General features: G+C 39.5%; 1 protein-coding gene across 3 annotated transcripts in view; it reads right to left on the bottom strand.

Moving 5' to 3' along the window:
- phkb (phosphorylase kinase, beta) overlaps positions 1-26,620 on the bottom strand; it is a 63,683-nt gene that overhangs the window by 7,940 nt on the left and 29,123 nt on the right. For 2 of the 3 annotated variants that reach the window (XM_077563392.1, XM_077563390.1), the window contains 11 exons: positions 26,087-26,181; positions 17,262-17,317; positions 16,986-17,079; positions 8,276-8,359; positions 6,357-6,461; positions 5,218-5,300; positions 4,046-4,136; positions 3,620-3,678; positions 3,376-3,538; positions 1,863-1,944; positions 1,484-1,541 (listed from right to left, as the gene is read on the bottom strand). In XM_077563392.1, coding sequence (XP_077419518.1) covers positions 1,484-1,541; positions 1,863-1,944; positions 3,376-3,538; positions 3,620-3,678; positions 4,046-4,136; positions 5,218-5,300; positions 6,357-6,461; positions 8,276-8,359; positions 16,986-17,079; positions 17,262-17,317; positions 26,087-26,181 — 970 coding nt within the window. Of the gene's footprint in view, positions 1-1,138; positions 1,230-1,483; positions 1,542-1,862; positions 1,945-3,375; positions 3,539-3,619; positions 3,679-4,045; positions 4,137-5,217; positions 5,301-6,356; positions 6,462-8,275; positions 8,360-16,985; positions 17,080-17,261; positions 17,318-26,086; positions 26,182-26,620 lie in introns of all 3 variants that reach the window. The other variant, XM_077563391.1, reaches the window with a different exon arrangement.

The raw sequence follows: 26,620 nt of genomic DNA, 5'->3' as shown, positions 1-26,620 counted from the left end.
AAAATTTACTTAGAAATACCACTCCTTACTTAGTAAAGTCTATGAACAGTTAACTGGATCTTCTGCATTTGCTATTAAATTATTGTTACGTCGACATCCCGAAGGAGATCACCAGACTGTTCTTCTCGCGCTAAGCTCGAGATGAACTGGAAAATTAAGCAACAAACAACGAGGCTATAGTGTCATCCTGCCAGCACGGCTAAAGAGGCCACCATTAAAACTTAGCTAAAAGCAGGTCTAAGTTGTGGCGCAGTAACAGAACTTGCAGGATACTTATACTTATACTAATTTCTGTGTTGACGTGGACAAACGTCTCTTGGCGTGTTCCAACCAGAAACCATGGATGTCTGTCCATGTCCCACAACATGACGTCACTTTCAAATCCAGTTCAAGTAGCCGTGAATATGTTGTATTCTTGTATTGCCCATCTCCATGCAGCTCAAGGAAGTGTTCCTTTAGTGGACTGCGATTGCTCAACTTGGTATTGCAAATCGTGCAGTTTGGATGCCGACTCCCATCATTCAACTCAACTCTATATTTATAGAGCACTTTAAAACAGCCACCAGGGGCTGCAGATACAATGAAAACAGCAGAGGCCCCACAATTGAACCCTGTGGAACACCATACTTCCCATTTTACATGTTGCTGTAATTCATATTGCACATTTTTGTCTGACCACTTTGTTTTTGCTCGACATAGCATGAAGGGATTTCAGTCCGATGTGCCGACCCCCTGAGATTAACTCACCGAACCCTCTCCATCAAACTCAGGTTAACAGTAAACATTGGTAAACATTCGAACATTCTTAACTCATATAAGAACTCAACTCAAAAGTGTCAAAATAACTCAACAATCTTGAGGGATGAGGGTGGATTAACTTTAGAGGTTCCCCTGTACATGTTCCAAAAGTCTTGTCGTCGGAGTGTACAGCCAACAAGGTTCGCCGCGTGTGATGCTCAATGACATGAAAGCAAGCTAACCAGCTAGCTAGCAAGCTCGCACGTGGGCATGATGTTTACTCTCACAACATGGTGAATTTGTCTTGACGGCTTTTTTGAGCCTAGCTTGTTAGCGCGGCGCTAACCGAGCCGCTAACGGCTAGCATGCAGACGCCGCCTTTTGCGGCGGGACCCGTTACCTGCTTGCCCTTCACGAGTATGGACGTAATGTGAGGCGCGATAGAGCTGGCCAACTTCTTGGTGAAGGCGGCGGCATCGCGCACTGCCAGCCTGCGCGTCGTTGAACACAACAAACTGTTAATGTGTGTACGTGTGTGTGCGGGTTTTTGGAGGTGTGTTTGTGCCTGTGTGTGTGTGTGTGTGTTCTTGTTTTTGTTACATAGTGGGGCCAACATTTCGGGATTTCACAGAATTGTGGGGCCCACCCGTCCATGTCAATGAGATGGCCTCACAAAGATAATAAAACAAACTGTGTGTGTGTGTGTGTGTGTGTGTGTGTGTGTGTGTGTGTATAAACATCAGACCAAAGTTTTCGGCTTCCAGCTTGTCGATAGATCCTCTCCAGCTCTTCCATCAGGTTTTCTGCAAGTAGATCAAGCCGTTGTCCATTGAAGGGAAAAAAATAAACGCTTCCCTCAAATATTTTTGAGGGGAAAAGAAATCTTATTTTTATCTTGAAAAATATTTTTTCTCTTTTAATATTACAACTTCTTCAACAAAAATACATATGACTAATATGAATAATAATAATAAATTATTATTATTATTATTATTATAAGTGCTGTGTAAGTTTTTATATTTTATATACATGCTCGAAATAAATTCATTCATTATAATAATAATAATGCTACTAATAATAATAATAATGTGTTCTGATCTTGGCATTCATCGACCCCATCTTACCGTCCTTGGTGATGAAGTGCGATCCTTCCCTCCTCAGCAGGATTCCGGCGAGTTGAGCCTGGCTGGCCAAGCAGTCGCAATCCTGGATGGTGACAAACACAAGATGCAGTTAATCCATATTGTGTATACAAGAATACAAAAACAAACACGCACATTTTCACCCACTCGTGAAAAGCTGCCATGAAATTGTAATGAGGCGACTCGGTGCCTCGCATGACGATAATGCATAATAGCGCGTATCGCCTCATTTCCATGGGAATTAAATGAGGAATATGCATGAAATGGGGGAGATAAACAAGGCATTCTCATGCACGACGGCAACAAAGTTGCTCTCAACTTTTTACTCGCTTCCACTTGCACAGGACATTTCATTAGGTACTGTTACATGGTATCTAATACGACCCATTATGCCAATGTAAAAATGTGATATCATCGTATTTTTCCCCCATGTTTTACAACTGTTTCAGGCCAAAATGCCTTATAACTCTTTATTATTGAAGTAAATGCAATGTGGGCTTAGAAGAGAAAAAAAAAGACACTTTCTTTTTACATATACAGTACACCATTATCCGACAACAATTATTTTTATTTATACCACTGCACATCATTGCGCATCATTATGGTAGGAATGTAGCAAAAACATACCATTATTCTTTTTGGAATCTTGACAATGCTTGTAAAATGAGTTTTTATCTCTAAAATAACTAGCTTATGTTTTACCTCTGAAAAATGTGACTGCTTGTAAAATGAAGTTTTCAAAAAATCAGGCAAGCAGGCTAACTAGCTAGCTAGCAAGCTCACTGATTTCCTGATGTTACCACTTTCGTTGGCAAAAAAAAAAATCTCAAAACATTCTGACTTCTTCCACCCCTCAAAAATAGAAAACTAAAATATGGCCTTAATCTCGTAACATTACAATTGGACCTTTTTTTTTGTATTGTTATTATTTTTAAGAAAATACTTTGGCCTTTTCATTTTGGTAGCAAGGCCTCATTGTGGAGAAAAATAAAATATGTAAAATATTGCTGCAAGTGTTGAATGGGGGAAAAAAAATAGCATCTATCTGGTGGACGTACTGTCTACACAAATGACAAATTGAAAGCCAACAGTCAGAATTGAAATCTTACCATAAGGGAGGGCAACAACGTATTACCGATAACATGAATGTGGTGTCAGATATAACAACAAAATGATCTTTACTATAATATGTTTTATGCGGCCCCACTACTCTAAACACGACATTCAGATTAATGCTGCATTTGTGGAACTTGCCCAAGGGCACCTCTTTCCTGAGGTTTGGTCATGTGACTTTACCAAACTGAGCTATGGAGCGCTGTCATGTCATTTTCAGTCGACAGCAAGTGCCAAAATGGCCGCCCCTGAGATAAAAACGGGTGAATTTTGCTGCTTAATTCATATTCCCCAAACAAAATATTAATCAGAACGCGTGACAAATAGTGACGCAATTTGTGTATCTTGGGTTGTACAAGCGCCCCCAGGGTTGCAGACTCACATGGAACTTCTGGAGGATCTCGTCGGTGGGTTTGTGCATCCACTCGTCCACGCTGATCTCGGGCTGTTGTTCCAAATCGGAGGCGTTGGGCGTGCTCATCTGTCGCTTGACTTTGGAGTGTTTGGGAAGTTCCAGCTCCTCGAAGCTCTTGAATTCCGGGATCCTTTTTTTTTTTTTTTTTAAAGAAATCGACGCATAAATAGGGTGTACATAATATAGTGGTCGTGTTAGTCATGGTTCTTACTCGGCCTCGTTGACACGCAGGAAGTCCAATTGTTCCACCACGGCGCCAGAGATCAGTGTCTGGGTGGCACATGCTTGACATGGTTAACATCAATATCAATTTCACCTTTGTCCACTTAATATTGGCACTTTTTTCTCAGAAGATAGTTCATACCAAAATACATAATTTTATTTTCTTATTTATATATATTTTATTCTGAAAATAGACTATTAAAACCAAACCAAACACATTTTTATAAAGAAAAAATATATGACTGTTCTCATAACTTTTTATAGATATATAAAAAAAAAAAACACAATTATATATTTTTAACATTACAGCTTTTTCTCCTCATTAACATTCGACTTTTTATCTGGGAAGAAAATACAGCCTCCAAAAATGTGTTCATCCGCCTTCTCATCACATGCTGGAGGAAAATGCACAAACCTGAAGTCTGTCCACATGAACTTTGACCTCTCCGATGTGACCCTTCTTGAAGGACGCCAGCATGTCCAACACCGGATTGAAGCGACTTCCCCTGAACACACAAATCCAATCATTGCAGTATCGTAAACAAACAGTCTTTGCATCGCCGCAAATCCGAAATCAATAATCAGTAATCAACTATCCTGATTATGATTTGTTATCTCTTGCTCTCTTTAAAAAATAAAAAAATAAAAAAAATTCAGCTTGAAAACGTATAACTATTTATCCATTACCTTAATAACTCATTCACTGCCATTGACGGCTATAGACGCAAAAAAATTATTTGAACTATTTCTATTAGTTTAACATTTTTTCCACTTTTGTTAACGAGTATGAAAACCTAGGAAAAAAATTACTGTGCATTTAGAAGAGATATAAAATTTGTGATTAATCGTGAGTTAACTAGTAAAGTCATGTGATTAATTATGAAAATCTTTTCTTTTTCTTCTTTGAAAAAATAGTAATTTCAATATATATATTTTTTTGAAATATTCTTTTTTTTAAAGAAAAGAAAAGTCTATTAAAAATTAGGGGCATCAGGCGATTACAGTTTTTTATCGTAATTAATTGCATGACTTCACTAGTTAACTCCCGATTAATAACAAATTTGATATCTGTTCTAAATGTACAATAATTTTTCCCCCCTAGATTTTCATACTCTTGTTAACAAAAGTGGGAAAAAATGTTAAACTAATAGAAATAGTTCAAATTAATTGTTGACGTATACAGCCGTCAATGGCAGTGAATGAATTAAATGACTTTATTCTTATAATATTTAAATTGTCTTTGGAAATGTAAAATTTCTTACCGTGAAAGAAAATCACTCTCCTAATATTACCATTTTTACTTGGATCGTCATATTACGACTTCTCTTTTAATCTCATAAAAATACTTCATTCTCGTCGCAATTATAACTTTTAAAGACATTTTTTTTGTCACAAAAATACGCCCCGAAAAGTCAAACATGCATCGAGAAATTAAACAAACCCAAAAACATTTATACGGCATATTTAGATGAGGTGAAGCAGCACGTCGCTCACAGTCTAAAGTAATTTTGGGTCAACAATCAGATGTGTGTTTGTTGCAAGAAATGAAGTGGAAACCCTTCTAGGAGATTGTGGATGATATTTTACTTGATGTTGTCCTCGTGGATGAGCACCAAGAAGAGAGGTCGTCCCGGCATCTTCCAACACTGCTTGATGAACTGGAGGGCATTCTGCAACACGAAATAGCATTTGGAAGAACCTTTGAGTCCAACATTTTTTTCGAGAATGAGATAGTAAACAAGACTTTTTAGCGCACACAATTTTCAGTCAAGCAAACAAACTTCATTCACGTCATGCTTTTGTCTTCTAAAAATACACATATACATATTGTCATATTATTACTTTTTCAATTGATGGTATTTGACTTAATTCCCACAATATTTTTCTTTTTCCTTTTTTAACTTGAACATTTATTTTTTCTTGAAAATATACATACATACAACTTTTTTTCTGAAACAATCAGTTTCAACAATTTGTCTCAAAAATATTGCTTATTATTAAAAAAAAAATACCTCTGTAAATATCAGAACCTTTTTTCACAGTTGTACTTTATTTTGGCAAGTGCATTCTTTTTTCTTGATTTTTTTTTTTATTCTATCTGATTTACAATTTTTTTAAAGCATAGCTTCCATATCTTTGCCCCTCATATCTAAAAAACATACAACTAGATTTTGATATTGACTTTATTCCTGTCATTTCTTGATTTTTTTTCTCCCTCTTGTCTTAAAACGTACTTATTTCTTACGTTTTTTCCATCCATTTTGTCTTAAAAAATAAATGATTAAAAAAACAAACTTTTTATCGTTTATAGATAATATTATATTGGTTGTAATTTTCTTTAAATGCTAAGTGTCCAAGAAAGAAGGTTCAGAATAATGTCAGATCATAACCGATAATTTGATGAATGACATCAAAGCCACCACATTATTTTAGTCAGCATTCTACTATTAGCTGTTAATCAGAGATACATTTGCTGTCATCAGGTTATTTGACGATTTGATGTGCGCCTTTATAAGGGCTCAATTTGCACATTGTATTTTTTTATTCCTGGTGCGATCATAACAATTTTATGGCCAAATAAAGGTTTAAGCCGAGTTAGCAGACCGTTAACCTTCGACATTTTGACCTTCAATCGGAGCCGGGAAGAAAGCCACCAATGTCAGCTTGTCGGAATATATTGACGACGGGCGTGTGGCCGTTTTATGATCGGCAATGTGCGCGCGTACCTTAATGTCGTCAATCAGCAGCATGACATCCTGAGAAAGGTAAAAGTCGCTCAGATCAAAGACAATCGGGTAGCACACCACCGTCTTGCCCAGGATGCGGTAAATCTGTAACACACACAATAAGATGGATGCTCACAAGGCATCATGTATACATTATTGTGGCCCACGTATAAAACCAGCCATCAATCTTAGCATAGAGCAAACCCGTGGGATAACACATTCACACCCATGGAACAAAACACCTGCTCTACCATGCGCACACACACATGGATACAGACGCAAACGGATGATGAGAATGCCCTCTGGCAGGCCGCCATCCTCCCGCCATCAATGTTTCATTAGGATATTGTCTTTGTGATGAGTTGTGGTCGTGGTCCTGATTCATTGCTGTTCTAGCCTCATTTTCAGGCAGAAACAACATCGGCGGAAATGTGTGCAAGGTGAGAAAATACACAAACAAGTTCATAAAAGTGTCTTAACCTTGTAGAATAATATGTAAAATTCGGAGGCAGCTATCACCTCCCAACTTCAGGCTGCCTCCAGTTCTGGAAGTTATTCTTATGACTGTCAAACAAAGAGAGCTGTGAATATCTCATCTCATCTGCTGCAATTGCCTCTTAATAAAGTGTGACTTTGCATCTAAGAACAAATATAATAATAATAACAACAACAAACTTTATTTGTATAGCGCCTTTAAACACAAGTGTTTATAAGGTGCTTTAACACCCCCCCCCCCCCAAAAAAAAAAAACGATTAAGAAAACATTTATAAAAATGGGTCTTATGAAGTGACTTAAAAGAGGGAACAGAATTAGCAGGTCTCTGATCCAGAGGCAGGTTGTTCCAAAGTCGAGGCGCTCTGACTGAAAAAGCTAACTCATTCACTCCCAGCCATTTTCACTGAAGCAATCCCCTTCACTCCTTTCTGGATTTGGACAGATTTTGCAAGGCCCACAGAATATTGTGTTCTATTGCTATAAAAAACATGAAACCTACCAAAAGAAAGATTAAAGTCTCTTCTTTCATCAGGAAAAAACCCCCATTTCTATCTGTTTCCGTTTTGCAGCAATTAGCATTGGAATATGGCTAAATTTTATCATTATTCTCTAATCTATTTAGAGTAATTGAGTTTTTTTTCAACATGGTGCTGGTCCTCTGTTGCCACCTGCTGGCCGTTTGTGTAATAACTACCATTTCTTCAACTGTTAGCAGTTGAGAGGTTGCATCAAAGCCTTCTGTATGCTCTAGCATAAAATAAAATAAAATCATAAAACGTATAAATACGTCTTTGGGACGCCATTTAAAACAGAACTTATTTATACGTTTTGGGCAGCAAATGAGTTAAGCGTTATCTAATCTTTAACATGAAGTAACTTTGCACTTTAAAAAAAATGTAAAATACAAATTGACCCCAGTCTCCACAAATATATGCATTATTATTGAATTTATTATGACTACATTTTGACGTGGGATGTGTCATCTGCTTTGTGACTGGAATTCCCCCAGTACAGGCTTTCAAAGTAAGGGAAGGTAATTCATCGCACGTTAAAAAAAATTGTGGCGTTAAAGGAACTTCAAATTAACTCAAAATTAACGCACTCATTTTGACACCCCTAATTTGAATTAATGCATTAAACAGATAATACATAAGTGGCTATTTACCACTCTGAAGCCAAGAATTTTAAATGCTTTTAGGTGATGTGTATTTCCTTACATCAAGCACATTTGAGTTGCCTTCTATACGTCGCATTTGTTGAAACAAAATGAATTCATCATGCGCCAACGTTGGCACTTGAAAATGGATTAATATTGCGGGCCGCATGGATCCACTCAGCTGCAGCCTCCGAGCGCTTGTCGACACTTTGACGTGTGGGAGGCAGCTGATAAAATACAAGCGAGCATGTGTTTGCACGTGTATACCTTGGAGGTCCCGATGCAGCCCACGGGTCGATCCGGACGCCCACTCAGGCCCAGCTTGTTGTTGACGGCAAGGAAGCGGTACGCCTGTAGGAACACACGCAAACCCGTATTAATAAAAACAGGTGGTGGTAGCGGGAAGTAATTCGGTCCCCAGCCGAGACATTTCCTGTTGCTGCAGAAATTACCTCCATACAGCAGCGCGGCCACCCACCGGAATTGTTATTATCATTAGCGCTTATGAGATGTGGCGCTAATGAAAAGGTCCCCGCCACGCCATTAGCGGTGTCCTTAGTGGACCCCCCATGGGGCTTAAGGAGCAGCAGCAGCAAATGACACACTGATGATAGCTAATACGTGGAATGGTGGATGCATTGAAAACGGACTCAAACACTCATTGTTCCAATTCATTTGCGTTCCCTTCCATATTCTTAAACAGATCTTCCATTTATGATGTTGGTCTTCCTGTACTATGATACTTAGCAATACTGTTTCAATTGGTAGCCAAGTTTGGACAACTTTTCATGGTATGATTTGCACATGTGGACAAAATTGTTGGTACCCCTCTGTTCATGACAGAAAAGCCCATAGTGGCTAGAAAGATACAGTTACTTAATAATATATTTATTTATTTTTTCTGGAGAGCTCAGTATTGTTCATTCGGTAATTTTACCGATTAGACATGTCATCATTTTTTTTTAAATATATATTTTTAAAATTAATTTTTATTTTTTTATGTGGGTGAGAATGTGTATGTGCATGTGCGTGTGTGCGAGTGTATTCATTAGTTCACCTAAAACCTATTAAAAAATCCCATACCGTTCACCTAAACCGAACACTTCAGAACCCAGCCAGAGCCATGAGGCTGTCAGGAGACCCGAGGAAGGACCAAAGAAAAGAAAGGAAAGTGAAATCCAGCAGCGACCAGGAGACCACCCACCACCCACCGGGCCACCAACCCCAGAAACATTCAAATTCCGACAAATCAGGGAGACCTCAAGAGACCAAAGGAGAGACTGAGGAAAGGAAGGAAGGACAGACGAAGCAGAGTGAGTTACTTAATTCTGATGACAGTTGAAATACATAAAAAAAAACACACACACACACACACACACACACACACACACAACAACAATAATGAAAATTAACCAATGAAAATAAGACAGAATTGCGGTTTTACCAAATTAATTTTTAAAACAAACTCACAAGACTCACGGGCCTGGACAAAAATGTACCCTCAACTTCATATTTTGGAATTTCAGGGCCCCAGGTATCTGCTTGTGAGGCAGAGTACCGTCAGCCAGCCTCACTTCCAGGAACAGAGCCTGGGGTGGCCGTGGCAACCCGAGACTAAACTCAGCCAACTCAAAAGGCCACCTCAATTGTAAGTGCATTTTTGCGATCAGAGTTGTATTTCTGCGCCTGGTGTAGGAATAAAAGTTATAATTCTGGTATTTTCCACTGGCCGGTACGACTACAGAATGGAGCATGTACAAAGGACTGTCATTAAGTTATTACAGCAGGCAATGTCAACTGTCATTTCGTGGGTCCGATGTCATGGCGGGGCCAGTTGCCTTGCACAGTTGAGATTGCGGCGAAGTTAGTGTACGTTACAGACCCGCAAGTGCGCCACGTCTTGCTAAACGAGGTGTATATATTTGCCCAACGTGTGAATCCCCAGTATATAAATCAAAATTGCCATTTGTGTTCGCAAAGTGTTTAGTTGGTGAAGTACATCGGACTGACTTGTGTACGATAATATTAGCTTGCTATGCTAAATTAGCTGATGCTACGTTAGCTTGGCAAGAGCTCCAATTTGTGCCTGTATTTATGCTTGTGAACGTGCCTTACCCACCATATGTGTATTCTGCCTTTTTTCTGCAATCGTATAGTCTTTAGTTAGTTAGTTTTAGTTTAGTTAGTTAATCACAATACATATTACGTTATAACTTAGCCAAGCTGGTTCATGATGACATTTTTCGCCTCTTATTCTGAATACTACACACACACACAACTATTTACTTGTGAAATCAAAGCTAAAACCAAGATACACTTTCAGAACTCGACCTACAGCCCGTACAACTCAATTGAGAAATAAAAACAAAACAAAAATACCTTCAAGCGAGCCAAGATGACATTCAGTATCCCACGTAGTGCTTTGTGATTTGAAATGTTTGTCTACATCAAACTTAGTCTGCTCTTTTAGGGTAATTTAAAAAAAAAAACATTTTAACTTATAATACTCATCTAAAACAAATTATTATCTCTCAATTTTATATAAAGGCCCCAAACTCAAAATTTTGCTTGGGTTCCCAAAGCAAGCACAGCCAGCTCTGGCAGTCAACACACGTTTTAAACAAACATAACCCCTCCGCTAAGTGCATCAGCAATTACGAGGCTGTTGTGCGAAAGGGCGAAGCAGGGGGAAAAGGTGGTGAGCTTCTATTTTGAACGTGTCTCTGAAGCATTTAAAGACGCCGTCGAGTTGAGCAAAGACTCGCGTTTCCGCTCTGCTGCTAAAAGCCTCTTCTGTGTCATCGGCGGTCTGAATGCACCACATTGGAAGATGCAAAGAGAATCGAGTTGGACATTGATTCCAACCCCCCCCCCCCCCACCACCACCACTACCTTCAGCTCAGAGGTGTGAAATCCTCAACTGTTACGTGAGCAGAATACATTGGACGAGCAGCTTTGGTGCCCTTGAGATCGACTTGGAATGTTGCACTTAAAGGAGACGCAGTATGATTGTGGTAATGGTCTGGGGATGCTATCCTACTTCAGGACCTGGATGACTTGTTGGACTTGAAGGAACCGTGAATTTTGATCTTTACCAGAAACTCCTGAGGGAGAATGTTAGACTACCAGTTTGTGACTTCAAGCTAAAGAGCACAATTTGAGAAGAAGGCTAATACCTTTTCACAACACTGTATACAGTATGTACAGCGGATATAAAAAGTCTACACACCCCTGTTGTTGTTTTTTAAAGATGAAACCAAGATAAATAATTCAAAACTTTCTCTACCAATGTGACCTACAACCTGTACAACTCAATTGTAAAAAGAAAAAAAAGAGTGATTGCAAAAGTATGCACACCCTTGACTGCGTTCAGAATTAGCCACCATGACTATGTTCCCATAGAGTTAGTCCTTCATTCTCAAAAGAGCTGCAGTTCACCAAGTTGGTCAATAGGTGGTACTGTGCTCCTCCGTTGCCAATCCTCTGCAAAACCCACAGCGACTCAAAGGTTGTTCCAATTAAAATAAAACACACTTACAAGTAAGTAAAGAGCAGGGCACTGTATTAACAGAAGAAAAAAAAAAGAGGCATCTGTTCATTGAGGATGAAGCAGAATTGCAAATGCATGCACACGGCACACACACAGGGAGGTGAGAACAACCTCTGCACCCGACTCGGCTTGCATGTGGAGAATGCCAATGAGGCAGCTGGTCAGCACCGATTTTTAATTCACGCGAGTGCTTGACATTACAAGAGTGTCCCGAGTATGAGCGGTTTGAGGTTGCTGTATGGTGAAATATTTTCTATATGACGATGTTATTAAAACTGTTGGGTTGTTTTTTGAGTCTTATTCTTGCAAGGAAGAGGAGAGGTTTGTACAGAGCAAGTGGGCAAGGGCTTCTGATGAACTCTGTCCCACTTACTAACCTGGAGCCCGCTTATGATCACAAACATACGATTGTTTGGCGAGGTACAGTAGTTAGATTGGTAGCAGAGACAAAAAAATATTTTTGTCTTAACATGATTCAATTAGTGCTTATTCCAGAGTGGATGAGAGAAAAAGAAAACAAATGAAAGCATATTTCCATATAAAAAGAGCATACATAACTTTATCAGAGCTGAATATTTGATCATGACCTGGAGGGTTAAACATTTATGAAGTCTTGAGTTGAGTGTGCACAGGGGCCAATTTACTTTTTTTTTTTTTTTTTTTAAATTGTAAATCTAGTTCAAGTCAACTTTAGCATGCCAAAGTCAGCTTTAATCAACTCATTCACTGCCATGAATTCATAATTTTTTTTTTAAAAAGATTATTGAAAATTAGGGGCGACAGACTATTAACATTTTGCAATTAATTGCATGACTTCACTCGTTAAGTCACGATTAATCACAAATTCTATATCTGTTCCAAATGTACAATAAAAAAAAAGTTGTAGGTTTTCTCACTCTTGTTAACAAAAGTGGGAAAAAAAATGTTAAACGAATAGAAATAGTTCAAATGAATTTTTGACATCTATAGCCGTTAATGGCAATGAATGAATTAAAAATAAAAGAAGAAAACATTATTAAAAATTTGGGGCGTCAGGCGATTAAAATTAGTAATCATAATTAATCGCATGTATTCACTAGTTAACTCACAATTAATCACAAATTTTATATCTGTTCTAAATGTACAATAAAAAAAATCTAGGTTTTCCTACTCTTGTTAACAAAAGTTGAAAAAAATGTTAAACTAATAGAAATAGTTCAAATGAATTTTTGACGTCTATAGCCGTCAATGGCAGTGAATTAATTTGTTTTTTTTAAAAGAAAGAAAATATTATTAAAAATTTGGGGCGTCAGGCGATTAAAGTTTTTAATCGTAATTAATCGCATGACTTCACTAGTTAACTCGCAATTAATCCCAAATTTTAGGTACAACACTAAATATACAATTAAAAAAATCTAGATTTTCAACAAAAGTGGAAAAAAATGTGAAACTAATAGAAATAGTTCAAAATAATTTTTATAGCCGTCAATGGCAGTTAATGAGTAAGGTAAGGTAAGGCATAGGTAGTTTCCCACTGTACCACTTTGGAACAGAAAGAAATGGCGGTGAGTCAAGTCTAGGTTTGACTCTGGATGTTCTCCGGCGTGTTCCGCTGTACGCTCCAGCGATCCATACAGTGTGCTTGCACGGTCGCCTTTCATCCGTTCAGAAGGATTACGCAAGCGGCAGGCTGAAGCTCAGGAAAAGTCCATTAAGCGGCAGGCAGAAAATCGAAACGTGTCTTTACAGTTATCCACTCTACAAAGTGCTCTTTTAATTTGTAGTCCCTACTAAATCCCGCCGCTTGCTCCGTGATTCCCGATCTGACCCCCAGGCGGGTAAACAACGCGCAGAGTGAATTTTGCACTAAAAGGCGTTGAAGGATGCAGAAGAAATGTGACAAAGTGGCAATGACACCCGCCCGAGTTCCCCCCCGATGCTTTTCTTCATCATCATCATTGGATCGTTAACTTCACTTTCTGCTGAATCATCTCCGAACGTTTTGCCTCCTAGTAACGACTCCGAGTGAATATTGATCATACGCCGCGGAAGATGTATGGATCCAAACGCAGCCTTCTTCGTACCGAGTATATCCCGTATAAACGCATGCACGCACGCGCGCGCACACCAAACAGGCACTTGGTGATGCGGAGGTAAAGCCAGGCCGGGCAACATTCACAAGATGGCTGATGGGAGCGTCGGGGAGAACATTCCTCAAAAGCGCTCCATTGTCAGACAAGGTGGATTCTGGACAACGTGCTCAGATTTCTTAACCCTGGAGAACCCAAGAACCCTTTTCTTCTTTGGAAAATTATGAATTATACATTAAATGACTGCTATAAGTTCACTGAACACCAAAATATATGTTTTTTTTTTTCAATTTTAACCCTTTATTCCCTAATTTAGGATTAGGGCGAAATTTGACCCTTTTGGGATTTAGGGGTATCATTTCGAAAAATCTGAATAACAAAAACTGTCAGTAAACTATTTAGAATTTAAGAAAATAATCAATCAAATACACAGCTACATTGAACAATATAATTTTTTTGTTTTATTTGTTGCATTTTAGAACTGGATTTTGAATGTACAAACACACTTTGGCCAAACAAAATCACTGCTGAAAAAAAAGAGGTCTTTGTTATTTGAGTAGCAGAATTTAAAGGGGCCAAATTTGACCCCGTAGGTTCTCCAAGGTTAAAACCCAAATTAGCCAGCACAGGTTTGTAAGGAAGGTAAGGTAAGTTTTTCGAGAGATGATGTAAAAATAAACAACTAAGATCAATTGGTTGCACAAGTGTGCACACCCTCTTATGTGCTGTGCTCGGGATTTACCAGTCGCATTCAAACTCATGTTAAATGATTTGTTGAAATTTAGATGTCTCTGAGGTTGTTGAAGGACTCTGATTGGTGGCCTGGTAGGTGGTGTCTGGTCGGTGCTGGATTTCACTTTCCTTTCTTTTCTTTGGTCCTTCCTCGGGTTTCCTGACGGCCTCACGACTCTGGCTGGAAGTGTTCGGTTTAGGGAAACGGTATGGGATTTATTTTTATTTTTTTATAGGTTTTAGGTGAACTAATGAATGCACGCATGCACGCACATACACATATTCACCCACATACAAAAAAAATAAAAATACAAAATATATATATATATATATAAAAAAAAAAGAAAGAAAAAAAAAGGGAGAGCAATGATGATGACATGTCAAATCGGTAAAATTACCGAATGAACAATACTGAGCTCTCAAGAAAAAAAACAAAAAAATAAACAAACTCCCGCGACATGATCGTGTAAAGTTAAAAAAAAAGTAATGACAGACAATTTAGATTAGATTAGATATAACAATATATTTACAGTTGAGCCCCGCTATTTAGGGCTGTCTTGCACATCTACAGTATGTATAAATGACACAGTGATGCCAATTGTTTTGAAGTTATTTACCATGATTTTACCGGTCCGGCCCACTTGGTAATAATATATTTTCCTGTATGTGGCCTCTCAGCTAATATGAAGTTTGACACCCCTGGTTTAGCTGTTTGAGTATCTTTTTCTGAAATTATTGTAGTCACGTCTGGCAGTGCAACATCTCATTATTCAAAAGCTATCAGTCAGCAGAAGCAATCATTTCCCAAGAAATGTATATACCACGGAAAGACAGTAATCATCAAGTGGAGAAAATAAGGCACTTATCAAAAACTGGACATCGCTTTAAAATGGATGAAAAGACGAGAAGATAATTGGTCCGAGAGGCTGCCAAGATCAAGAAGCTGACCACTATTCAGCTACATGTAGAATATGAACATATCTTTTATTTTTTAAAAAAAGTGAAATATTTGCTACTTGAGTATTCGCCAAGATGATCAGTCATTAAATAAAATGTAGACGTATAGAAATCTTGCCGTACACACTTAAAAACACAAGCAGGACTAAATCGCAAATGTTAAAAAAGTGTGAAGAATTTGATTGTTGTGCGTCTTGGATAAGATTGTAATGAATGAGCCGTCGATCCTACTTGTGTTGTAGGTTGTGTATATATGCGCATTTTAATCATTTTAATAAACAAAATCTTCTCTGCCATTTGCGCTGTGCGATATGATGTTACAGAAACGCGAATGTGCGTGTTTGTTGTCTGCACTTGAGTGTTGCCAATTTACGCTTAACATTTCTGGTGGAGCATCAAAGTGTGACGTTCTCCAGGAGGGAAAAGGCGGCAACCGGTCGCGGCCATTATGCTGATCAATAGTGGCTAAGTACGGCGGCGCTGGGGGGGATCAATGGCGCGGAGCTGACAGCGTGTCTTTGATGAATGTGACAATCAAGATGAGGAAAGGCTGCTGACATGCAATCTGACTGATTGCAACATTGATTAGAACCGCGGCGGTTTCGATGCTATTTTTCGAGAGCTCCTCCAATTACGGTAAACACAAAAGGGTAGGGGAAGTAGCTTAGCGATGCTAACTTGCTAGTACCACTTGGCAACAGACGGGCAATCACTTGCACAATGTTTACCGCTCATGGACTGAAGACATGTTTGTCTCGATTTGTTTATACGTGAATGAAAAATTCATTTGAACTATTTCATTTATAACATTTTTCCCCACTTTTGTTAACAAGAGTATGAAAACCTAGAAAAAAGTTTTTATTTTACATTTAGAACAGTTATAAAATGTGTGATTAATCGTGAGTTAACTATTGAAGTCATCCGATTAATTCCAATTAAAACTTTTTATTGCCTGACAACCTCATTTTTAATAATCTTTTTTTCAAAAAAAGATTATTTTAAAAAAAAGAACACATTATTAAAAATCAGGGCGTCAGGTAATTAAATTTTTTTAATTGTAATTAATGACATGACTTCAATAGTTAACTCACGATTAATCACAAATTTTATATCTGGTCTAAATGTACAATATTTTTTTCCCCTAGGTTTTCATACTCTTGTTAACAAAAGTGGGGAAAAAATTAAACTAATAGAAATAGTTGAATTTATTAATATGAATTTTTGACGTCTATAGCCGTCAATGGCAGTGAATGAGTTAATAGCAAGCAACACAAAGCAAAAATTGCAGTTTCGATGAAATGCCGATTAATAGACCAACTATTCATTTATCAGAGCCCAAAAACTAAAAAGGCTGTTGGCTTGTGGGCCAGATAAACATTTAATTGAATGTTTTTTTTCCTCAAGAAGGCTGAATCTTGAAACTTCATCGCACACAAGATGTTTGGTCAAGGCCTGACCTTGTCAAGTTAAGGTCCTTGCAAGCTTCTTACGGGTCTAATCATGATAAAAAGCCGATCAAATTTTATGTTGCCCAGGCTGAACTCTCAAGTTTGATGTGAGGATTCCATGAAATCCGATGTCTTGGCCATTACCTCTCAAATCTGCTGCTTTCACGAATAAGTGTGCATCTGTGTGTGTGTGTGTGTGTGTGTGTGTGTGTGTGTGTTACCTTGACCAATTCCTTCTGAGGCCAGATTTGGATGGGTTCCACCTGCTGCGGCGTCTGCGTCTGAATACCGTATGTGTTCAGGAACACCTGCAGTCTACACACAAATACACAAAATGTATATAAAAAATCCTTCTTCATCCAAAATATGCTCACTTAAAATTGAGTATTTCTGTTTATTCCTTTACTGTAGCACTAAACAGAGAGTCAACTCTTTGATCACGAACATAAAGTTGTGACTACGGACTGAATGTAGGGAAACATACATGCACAACGTACCTCTGGCTTTCAGCTATCAGTGACACATGGACCACAACATCATTCTCTATAGGGCCCTGTGAGGGACAAAACAAAAAAAAAGTCTATGAGGATCATGTCAACATTAAATTTAGCTTCTCCATTGATTATTGAAAGGTAGGTTTGTTTATTAGGCCGGTAGCTAAGTTTCATCATTATTCACAAATGTGTTTAAAACTGTGGGGAAAAGAGCTTTTTGCACCTAGTTGGTCTCTTATACTCTGCTGCCACCTGCTGGCCGTTTTTGTAATAACTACCATTGATTCAAGGGTTTTCTTCAGTTGCTGGAGGCTGCATCAAAGCCTTCTGTATTCTCTAGCATAAAAGACAACATAAAAAAAAACGTATCGATTTTTACGTTTATTTAAAATAGAGCTGTCAAACAATAAATTCTTTAATCAGATTAATCACATTTTAGAATTTTGATTAATCACGATTAATCACTTCATTTAAAAAGGCTTTTTTTCAATCAAAATTTTTTGCCCGCCAAATTTTAAGAGAATCTTTGAATGTCTCACGATTCGATTCGATTCCAATTTTGGGGGGGGGGGGGGTCTGCGATTCGATTCAGAATCGATTTTCGATTAGGAGCAATTTTTTATTCAAAATGATTTGATTGACAATGATTTTTGCTCAAATCTATAGAGGTGCAAGGAATTGTAATGATCCACTCCAGTCTGGCAAGCTAATGCTAATGCTACAGCTACACGCTGCAAAAAAACAACAACTTTGATTGGAATAACTTGATTGTGACTTTTTCCTTCTACTCATACTAATGTGGCTACAACTTAACAGTGTATCAGACCGTGTGAAACCACACTGCCCCCCAGTGGCCAAACCGGGTACAAGATGAACAGCGCTCCAAATAAAGGCACACGCAGACAAAGGCAAGACAGTATGAAATAATTTAAATAAAATCGATTTTGGGACATTTAAAATAGATTCTGAATCGAACTAAAAGAGAATCGATTTTTTTGGACACACCCCTAGTAAGTAAGTTAATCGGTTGGGTAGGTAGGTTGATGGAGAGGGATTATGTGTTTACCCATGTGGCTGTAGTTGTCGCTTGGTTAGTATAATTACCGTATTAATCTTTTTTATTTTTTTGCGTCCAGCAGATTATTACACTTTCTTTGTTGTCCATATGGGCTGCATCCAAACAAAAGTGCACCAAAAAGTGCTTTGATGCAATGGAAGTGGTAGATGAAGTGATGTGAGCTGAAATCGGAAATTCAGCGCAACTCGAGCCCCAGAAATGACAGCGGATGAAGGTATAGTGCAAGCTCCACGCTGGTGGAATTGAAATGAGATGTAAATCCTCAACAAGCAACGGCGGATGATGTAGTAAGACATTCTGTTCTGCTTTGTGATGCTGCCCTGTGCCACTGAAAGCATCAATGAGCCATTTATCACTAAACCGGCATGACGTTGCATCTTATTAGTAGGAAATGATACGGAATGGGGGGTAGGTCGCTAGATAGGAAGTAGGTCAGCAGAACGCGTCGGCCCACACGGCAGGATTCAGATTGTTTGTCAACTGTTAGTCCTGTAACCGGCATTATTCACTTCTTGTATATTTCATGCACGTTCTTTGTAAAAAAGTCACTTCAGCAACTCATTAAAGGAGCACTACACGGTCAATGGCTTGACGTAAGTAGAGTGGAAGCAGACGAGGTCGGCTACGGGGTGCGGGAGGAGTTTGAGCCGGCAGCCATGAAAAATGAATACGCGGCACTCAGCGTGGCGCCACTGACACTTTCACATGCAAGTCACACTCAATCTCAGCCTCGAAACATCCACCCATCATCTATCGCTTATCCGGGGTCGGGTCGTGGGGGCAGCCTAGGCTTCCCTCTCCCCAGCCACTTCAGCCAGCTCCTCCGACGGGATCCGAAGGCGTTCCCAGGCCAGCCGAGAGACGCAGTCTCTCCAGCGTGTCTTGGGTCGTCCCCGGGGCCTCCCGCCGGTGGGACGTGCCCGGAACACCTCTCCGGGGAGGCGTCCAGGAGGCATCCGAACCAGATGCCCGAGCCACCTCGAGAGACGCAGTCTCTCCAGCGTGTCTTGGGTCGTCCCCGGGGCCTCCCGCCGGTGGGACGTGCCCGGAACACCTCTCCGGGGAGGCATCCAGGAGGCATCCGAACCAGATGCCCGAGCCACCTCAACTGGTTCCTCTCAACGCGGAGGAGTAGCGGCTCGACACCGAGTCCCTCCCGGATACCCGAGCTTCTCACCCGATCTCTAAGGGAGAGCCCGGATACCCTGCGGAAGAAACTCATTTCGGCCGCTTGGATCCGGGATCTTGTTCTTTCAGTTCGTGACCATCGGTGAGGGTAGGAACGTAGATAGACCGGTAAATCGAGAGCTTTGCCAACGGACCGATACAGAGTCCGCACCACTGCAGACGCTGCACCGATCCGCCTGTCGATCCCCCAACCTACCCTCACTCGTGAACAAGACCCCAAGACACTTCAACTCCTCCACTTGGAGCAGGATCTCATCTCCGAAACCGAAAAGGGCACTCCACCCTTTTCCGACGGAGGACCATGTTCTCGGATTTGGAGGTGCTGATTTTAATCGCTAAACCGGCATGACCTTGCATCTTATTAGTAGGAAATGATACGGAATGGGGGGGGGGGGTAGGTCGCTCGATAGGAAGCAGGTCAGCAGAACGTGTCGGCTCACACGGCAGGGTTCGGATTTTATGTGAACTGTTAGTCTGCTCGAAACAAAAACGAATTAAATTCCAGTTTTAAAAAACTTTCTACAACAAGAAAAGTCCTTTGTTTATTTATTATTTATTTGAAAGCTTTCTGGTCGCCTTCTACCCGTCCTTGTCTTCTCTTCCCTTGGATTTGGGCCTAATTATCTCCTTTTCTGCTTTTTCCACCTTTTCTTATCCACTCCCATTCTTCTTTTTAACCTTAATCTTTATGTCCTTCCTCATTTCCTTACACCTCGCTTTTGCTTCTTCCCTAGAGATAGGGGGGGGGGGGCATTCTGATTCTGCCTTTCTCCTTCCTGACGATCAATCTGCGAGAGTGCGAAATCTGTTAAAACAAACAATCGGTTTAGCTCCAGCGCGGAGGCACCTGAGCCCCAAAAGCCGACATCAGTCACAGTCATCCCACTTTTTTCTCTCCTAACTTTCCTATTGAGTCGGCAAGAGGCAAGACTCTGCGTGAGAATGTTTCCTTTCTAGGATGTGTAATTTGACAGTGAAAAGTTGGACCAAAGAATCTGTGACAATTGTTTAAAAGTGTGGGGGGAATTAAAAAAAAAAGTAATACAAAAGTAAAAATGTAAGAAAAAAGAAAAAATCCTATTTGAACAAAAAGTATAATGTTAAAAAAATGTGACAAAGGTTAAAGGTTTTAAAAAGTGTACAACATGAAAAAAAAGAGTTAAATTGGTTAAAAAAAATTATATGAGTACAACATGGGAAAAAAATAATCAGTGAAATTGGTTTGAAAAAATAAAAATAACAAATCTGCGAACATTGTAAAAAAGTAAACCCAAAGCTTCAAACCCCAATTTCAAACCCTAACTAACCCTTTTATGAAACCTTACTATGAAACTCTAACCCTTGTTTTGAAACCCATATAAAGAGAAAAAAAAAATCTGTAAAAATGGTTTGGAAACATTGTTTTAACAAAAAAGTAAGATGCGAATTTTTTTTTAACAACGTGCAAGAAAATATTTTAAAAAAGTGTAGAAGATGAGAAAAAAATGGTAAATGGTCAAAAGTTGAGTGAAAGTGGTGAACGTTGTAAAAACACATGCACGCACGCACACAAGACTTGAAAGCCAAATTTAAAAGCCTTGCTTTGATACCTGACTTTGAAATTCTAACCATTGTTTTGAAACCCAATTTTTATATATATATAAACAGAACAATGGTTTAAAAAAAATCTCATTATTTTTAACAAAAAAAAGTAAGATGCTAAAAAAAAAATGTAACCAAATGGATGGATTTTTTTTTAAAGTACAACATAAGGAAAAATTGTCAAAAATTGCTTGAAAGCATTAACAATAAATAAATTTAAAAAAAACAATCTGAAAAGATTGAATAATTTGTAACCCCAAACCTTCTTTGAAACTAGAACCCATGGAACTATAAACCTTATTTGAAAGCCCGACTGAATGAGAATGTTGTGCTGGCAGACACCACACTGCTACTGTTCCAATTATTTTCATGTCACATCTTCAATTTTTGGTGGTATTTCCTGCCGTGTGTGGCGTTCGTCGACAGCCAGTCAACGCAGCCCAACTTATTGGCAGAAATCTTCAATCACCAAAAGATTGGAAACAGAAAAGTCTGCAGCGAGCGCGCGCGTCTCTGTTCCAAGGTCACGTTGCCTCCCAGTGTGTGAGCGTGGCATCACAAAGGAATAAAAAAAAAAAAGACTTTGGCACAAAGTTGAAGCAGCAAAACGCACCCCCTTTCCTCCCATCTCCCGCACCCGCTCTCCTCCTTTCCGTGTGAAATGAAACATAATCCCCTTCCTTTCATGCCCCCGGCGGCGGCGTGTCGGTGCACAGAGATTCGTATTTTTGATGAGGGCATTTGAACGTGTCACAGGTTTAACATCAAAGAAATGATAAGTCGTGGACGGCGGGGACGGCGGGGACGGGCGGATCGGGGCGTCGAGGGGTCGTGGGATGAGATTGTGTCGCTGTAGAGTCGGTAAAAGACGGAGGAGGAATATTATCCCGCCCTTGAGGAAGCTTTAAGGGTGAGAGAAAGCACACTATGTATTCATAGAAAAATATCCACGTAGTCATAGAATATCCTGCAGTGAGAAAAAAAAAAAAAAGGTATCAAGTCTGATACTTTAGGTGTCCAAACTACGGTTCAGGGGCACGGTTTAGGGCCTAGAATGTGCTTGAAACCTTAAACCTTTTTTTTTTTTTTATAATGAAGTATATTGTCTAAGATAAAAAAAAAACTTCTATATTTTGAAAAATCTGAAAAAAATGTTCAATAAGCATGAATGCTTGTTGTCAAGATTGACATTTGTATCAGAAAACTTTGACGCCAATATTTCCCCCCCCTTTTTACTAAAAATGAATATCGGCTTCAAATATCGGTTATCGGTCTCTTTGACTACTAATATCGGTCTATCTCTAAAATAAATGCTTTTGTAATAACGTTAATGCAAAATTTAAATGAATCCGATTAGTCGAATAATCGAAAGATGAATCGATTCTAAAAATATTCAATAATGACAGCACCAAATTCTAATTTAAAACCTTACCCTTTGGATACTGTAATTGTAAAACCAAACACTGTCTTACTAATAGGCTTGAAATACTTTTTAAAACGCCAAGCCTTGTTTGAAACCTTAACCCAAACCGGAACCCTGCTTTGAAATATTAACAGTGGCTTTTTGTTTAATTATTTGTTATGGGTAATCAATTCTGTTCCACCATTAAGATTTTACTCTATGTACATAATCGGTACATCCCATAATCATCTGCCATTGATGCCCCTCCATGCTCGAGGGCAAGAACCAAGTCCAGCAGGTTGAAATCATTTCTCCGTGCCGAGGTGTTTTCGCAACCCCCCCCCCGTGTCACTGCAACGGCTGGGCGGTAACCATGGCGACGTTGCGGGCAGTCTCAGGTGCGTGACGGAAAGGAAGCAGGGAGGGCCAAAATCTGTCATGGCGCGCACCGTGGCTTGGGAGCAAACAAACGCAGCAGGTGCCCCCGTGAATGGCAAATCATGAGACGCGGTCAAGAGCGTCTGGCGACCTTGACAACACGTGGATGTAAAACATGAACAAGTAGGACACTACTGGGATTTTGTATGTTTTGAGTGTTGCTAACATATGCTAATACAAGACAGCTTTTTGCTTTAAAAACAAACAAACAAGAAAACAGACGTCTATAAGTATAAAGAGACTTTGCTCAATACTTTGGAATAAGGCTATAAAATAAAATGTGGAAAAGGCACAGCGTTTCCTTCCTGGGGGATAAATAAAAAGGAGGCATCTATTTGAGGTATGGGGTATAAAACTGACAAAGCCACAATTGGAGAATAGAGCGAGTGTTATGTTGTCTGGCGTCTCAAAATAAAATTGGCCGTCCAATTGAATCGGTAATCATCACTGGCGAGGAAGAGCTATCACCAGTTTTACAGCGCTATTATTTTCAATGGCTTATCTGCCATTTATGTGATGCGACGTGGCAGCGCTCTCCACGTGTTGTTTACAACGCGCGGCGGCGGCGGAGGCGGCACACGGACAAATGAAGACGCCGTCACGTGTCATCGCTTCATTTCCCCGCGGCGGCCTTTTTATGCGCCACTCCATGAGATGCGTCCACGCCCCTCAAGCTAAATGGACTGGAACGCCTCGCGCGCATTGAGCTACACGTACGTGCGCGTGCGTCGCTAGTGCGGATGCGTCCGGCATGTTGTAGAACAAGATACAATCACACCTGCTGGCGAATATTAATGCGGATACACTGAAATGCAACATTTTTTATCAGAGATTTGCTGGAAAAGGACAAAATATTTTAAAATTGTGGCTTCTTACAAAATAGCCAGCTTTTTCATGCATCCTGGCATTCTTAACTCATTCACTCCCAGCCATTTTCACTGAAGCAACCCCCTTCGCTCCCGGCTGTTTTACTGGATTTGGACTGATTTTGCAAGGCACACTGAATATTGTGTTCTATTGCTATAAAAACTTGGAAACTACCAAAAGAAAGATTAAAGTCTCTTTTTTCATCAGGACATTTGTATCTGTATTTGTGTAGCAATTAGCATTAGAATATAGCTTCATAAGTTCCATCATTGTTCACAAACCTGTTGAAAACAAAAGAGCTTGTTGCAACATGGCCCTGGCTGATCTCTTATACTCCGCTGCCACCTACTGGTGTGTTTTTTGTGTGTGTGATAACTACCACTGCTTTAAGGGACCTCTTTAGATCAGAGGCTGCATCAAAGCCTTCTGTATGTTATAGCATAAAAATAAAATAAAAAATAAAAAACATGAATGAAAACGTATAAATACGTTTTTGGGAGTGCAGGGCAAAGTATTAAAAAACGTTTTTATATGTTTTTGGGTTTGAATGAGTTTTTAATGAGTCTACCAAATGTCATGTTGATGCAATGTTTTTCACATTTTGATGTGTTTACGAGTATGTCGAAGCTCTTTAAAAAGGTGATTTAGTTGCCGGAATAAGAACTAAAGTTGCAAATCTATCGATTTGTACATTATAGCTTCTCGTGTGTCATATCTTGAAGAACATGTCCATTGAATTTTGTGTTGATTGGTAAGCTCCCCTAAACCCTCCCCCTCTCCCCACTCAGTCAAATCTGTGACCCGTGACCACCAAAATAAGCACATTTTGCCCATATATTTATATTCATATAAAAATAGTACGGCACTGGTATAAGCTGAATTTGGCTATTTTAAAAATGGTAGAAATCTGAGAATTTTTTGCTGATTATTTATTTTTTTACATATTAAAACATTACAAAAAAATAGTTTATATATTATTTTCAAAGTTAAGGGACAAAAGAAAACTCCCAGCCATTTTCACTGAAGCAACCCCCTTCGCTCCCGGCTGTTTTGCTGGCTTTTGACTGACTTTGCAAGGCCCACAGAATATTGTGTTCTATTGTTATAAAAACATGCCAAAAGAAAGATTAGAGTCTCTTCTTTCATCAGCAAAAATAAAGTATATTTGCATCTGTCTCCGTTTTGCAGCATTATTAGCATTAGAACATAGCTAAGAGCTTTTTGCAACATGGCCCTGGTTGGTCTCTTATACTCTGCTGCCACCTACTGGCGGTTTTTGTATGAACTACCATTGCTTCTAGCGTTCTCTGCAGTTCAGAGGCTGCATCGAAGCCTTCTGTATGCTCTAGCATTAAAAAAAAAACAACAACAACATATAAATACGTCTTTGGGCGCTTGGTAATATTTAAAATAGAACGTTTGTATATGTTTTTGGGAGCAAATTAATCAGTTATCAGAATTTTATTTTGCCAAATATTGGAATTGGCATCTGCCTCAAAAAAGTCGAGCCCTATGAAATGAATACTTTACGTGTTGACAGTATTTGGTGACATTCTGAAAACCCTCATTAAGATGACTAACGTGCAGAAATAAAAATAATGACACCTGGAAATAGGCAAAATCATGGCCTTCAAAACAAATTTGCTTTTCAAAAAAAGTTTCAATGTGGAGTTGTGCACATTCTGGGACTCGTAAAAAACGTAAAACCAAAACAGTAACCGCAGTTTGCCAAATCTTAAACTAAACTTTCGATTGCGTTCCTCATCACCCTTGTTGTCCTGCCCACCATCGACACGCCTTCAATAGTGTCCAATCAGGCACTGCTGCCTCGCTTGGCCCGATCTTCCTCCCACTGAGCGGCACGGGACCGACCCATTTATCTCACTCCGATAATTCATCGGGCGGCCATTATATATGCGAGCTGTCGCATGTGTGTGTGTGTGTGTGTGTGTGTGTGGGTGGCGGTGCTGCTGCTTCTTCATGCGGAGGAATTTAACGCCGTCCAATTAATACTGCATGAGCACTTCCAGCGGACCGACTGGATTCAGGCGTCAACCCTCCAATATGAGAGTTTTAACGATGTACTTTATGGATGTACAGTATGTGCCATGTCAAGTCTCTAAAAAGAAAACAACAACATATTTGCAAGCAATTTACATTTTGGTTTTCATGTTGGTCGCAGCTCTAACGCAACTTGGTCTTCACAAGCTAGTCAAACTCTGAAATGTGATTGTGGGAAAACTGCGCATGGACAGTGAAAGTGCTGAGGCCGACCTGGTTGGAGTAGCGCATGCTGACGTTGCGTTGGTCCTGGCGAGGAACGTAGCGATGGATGGGGTCGATGTCCTTCGGGCTGATCAGTTCGTCAACTGGAAATACGGAGACACAGAACGCTATTAACGCCATATCAGTTCAAAAAATGAAAAATATGCCATAGGTTTCTAGGCCAGAGGTCATGAACCCCACCAGTTTCCGATGCGCATTCACCCAACCTCTTCTTTATTACTATTATTACGATTTATTTATTTTTATTCAAGACTTTACTGGTGAACAAAATGAACGATTCGGCGATTCTGGCTTCTCTTCACCTTGAATTCAGAAAATTTTGTGTCACTCTCTCATTATCAACTCAACTTTGTATTTATAGACCACTTTAAAACAACCACCACAATTTTCTCATGATGAAACCCAGGGACAGAAGATACAATAAAAACCGCAGAGGCCCCAGATTTGAACCCTGTGGAACACCATACGTTCCGTTATACATGTGAATACATATTGCACATATTCGGTCGGCCACTTTTTGTT

This window comes from Vanacampus margaritifer, chromosome 4 (assembly GCF_051991255.1).
Source record: "Vanacampus margaritifer isolate UIUO_Vmar chromosome 4, RoL_Vmar_1.0, whole genome shotgun sequence".
In the NCBI taxonomy this organism is placed as follows: Eukaryota; Metazoa; Chordata; class Actinopteri; order Syngnathiformes; family Syngnathidae; genus Vanacampus; species Vanacampus margaritifer.
Note: the sequence above shows the minus strand (reverse complement) of the source record. Positions and strands in the feature narration are given on the sequence as shown.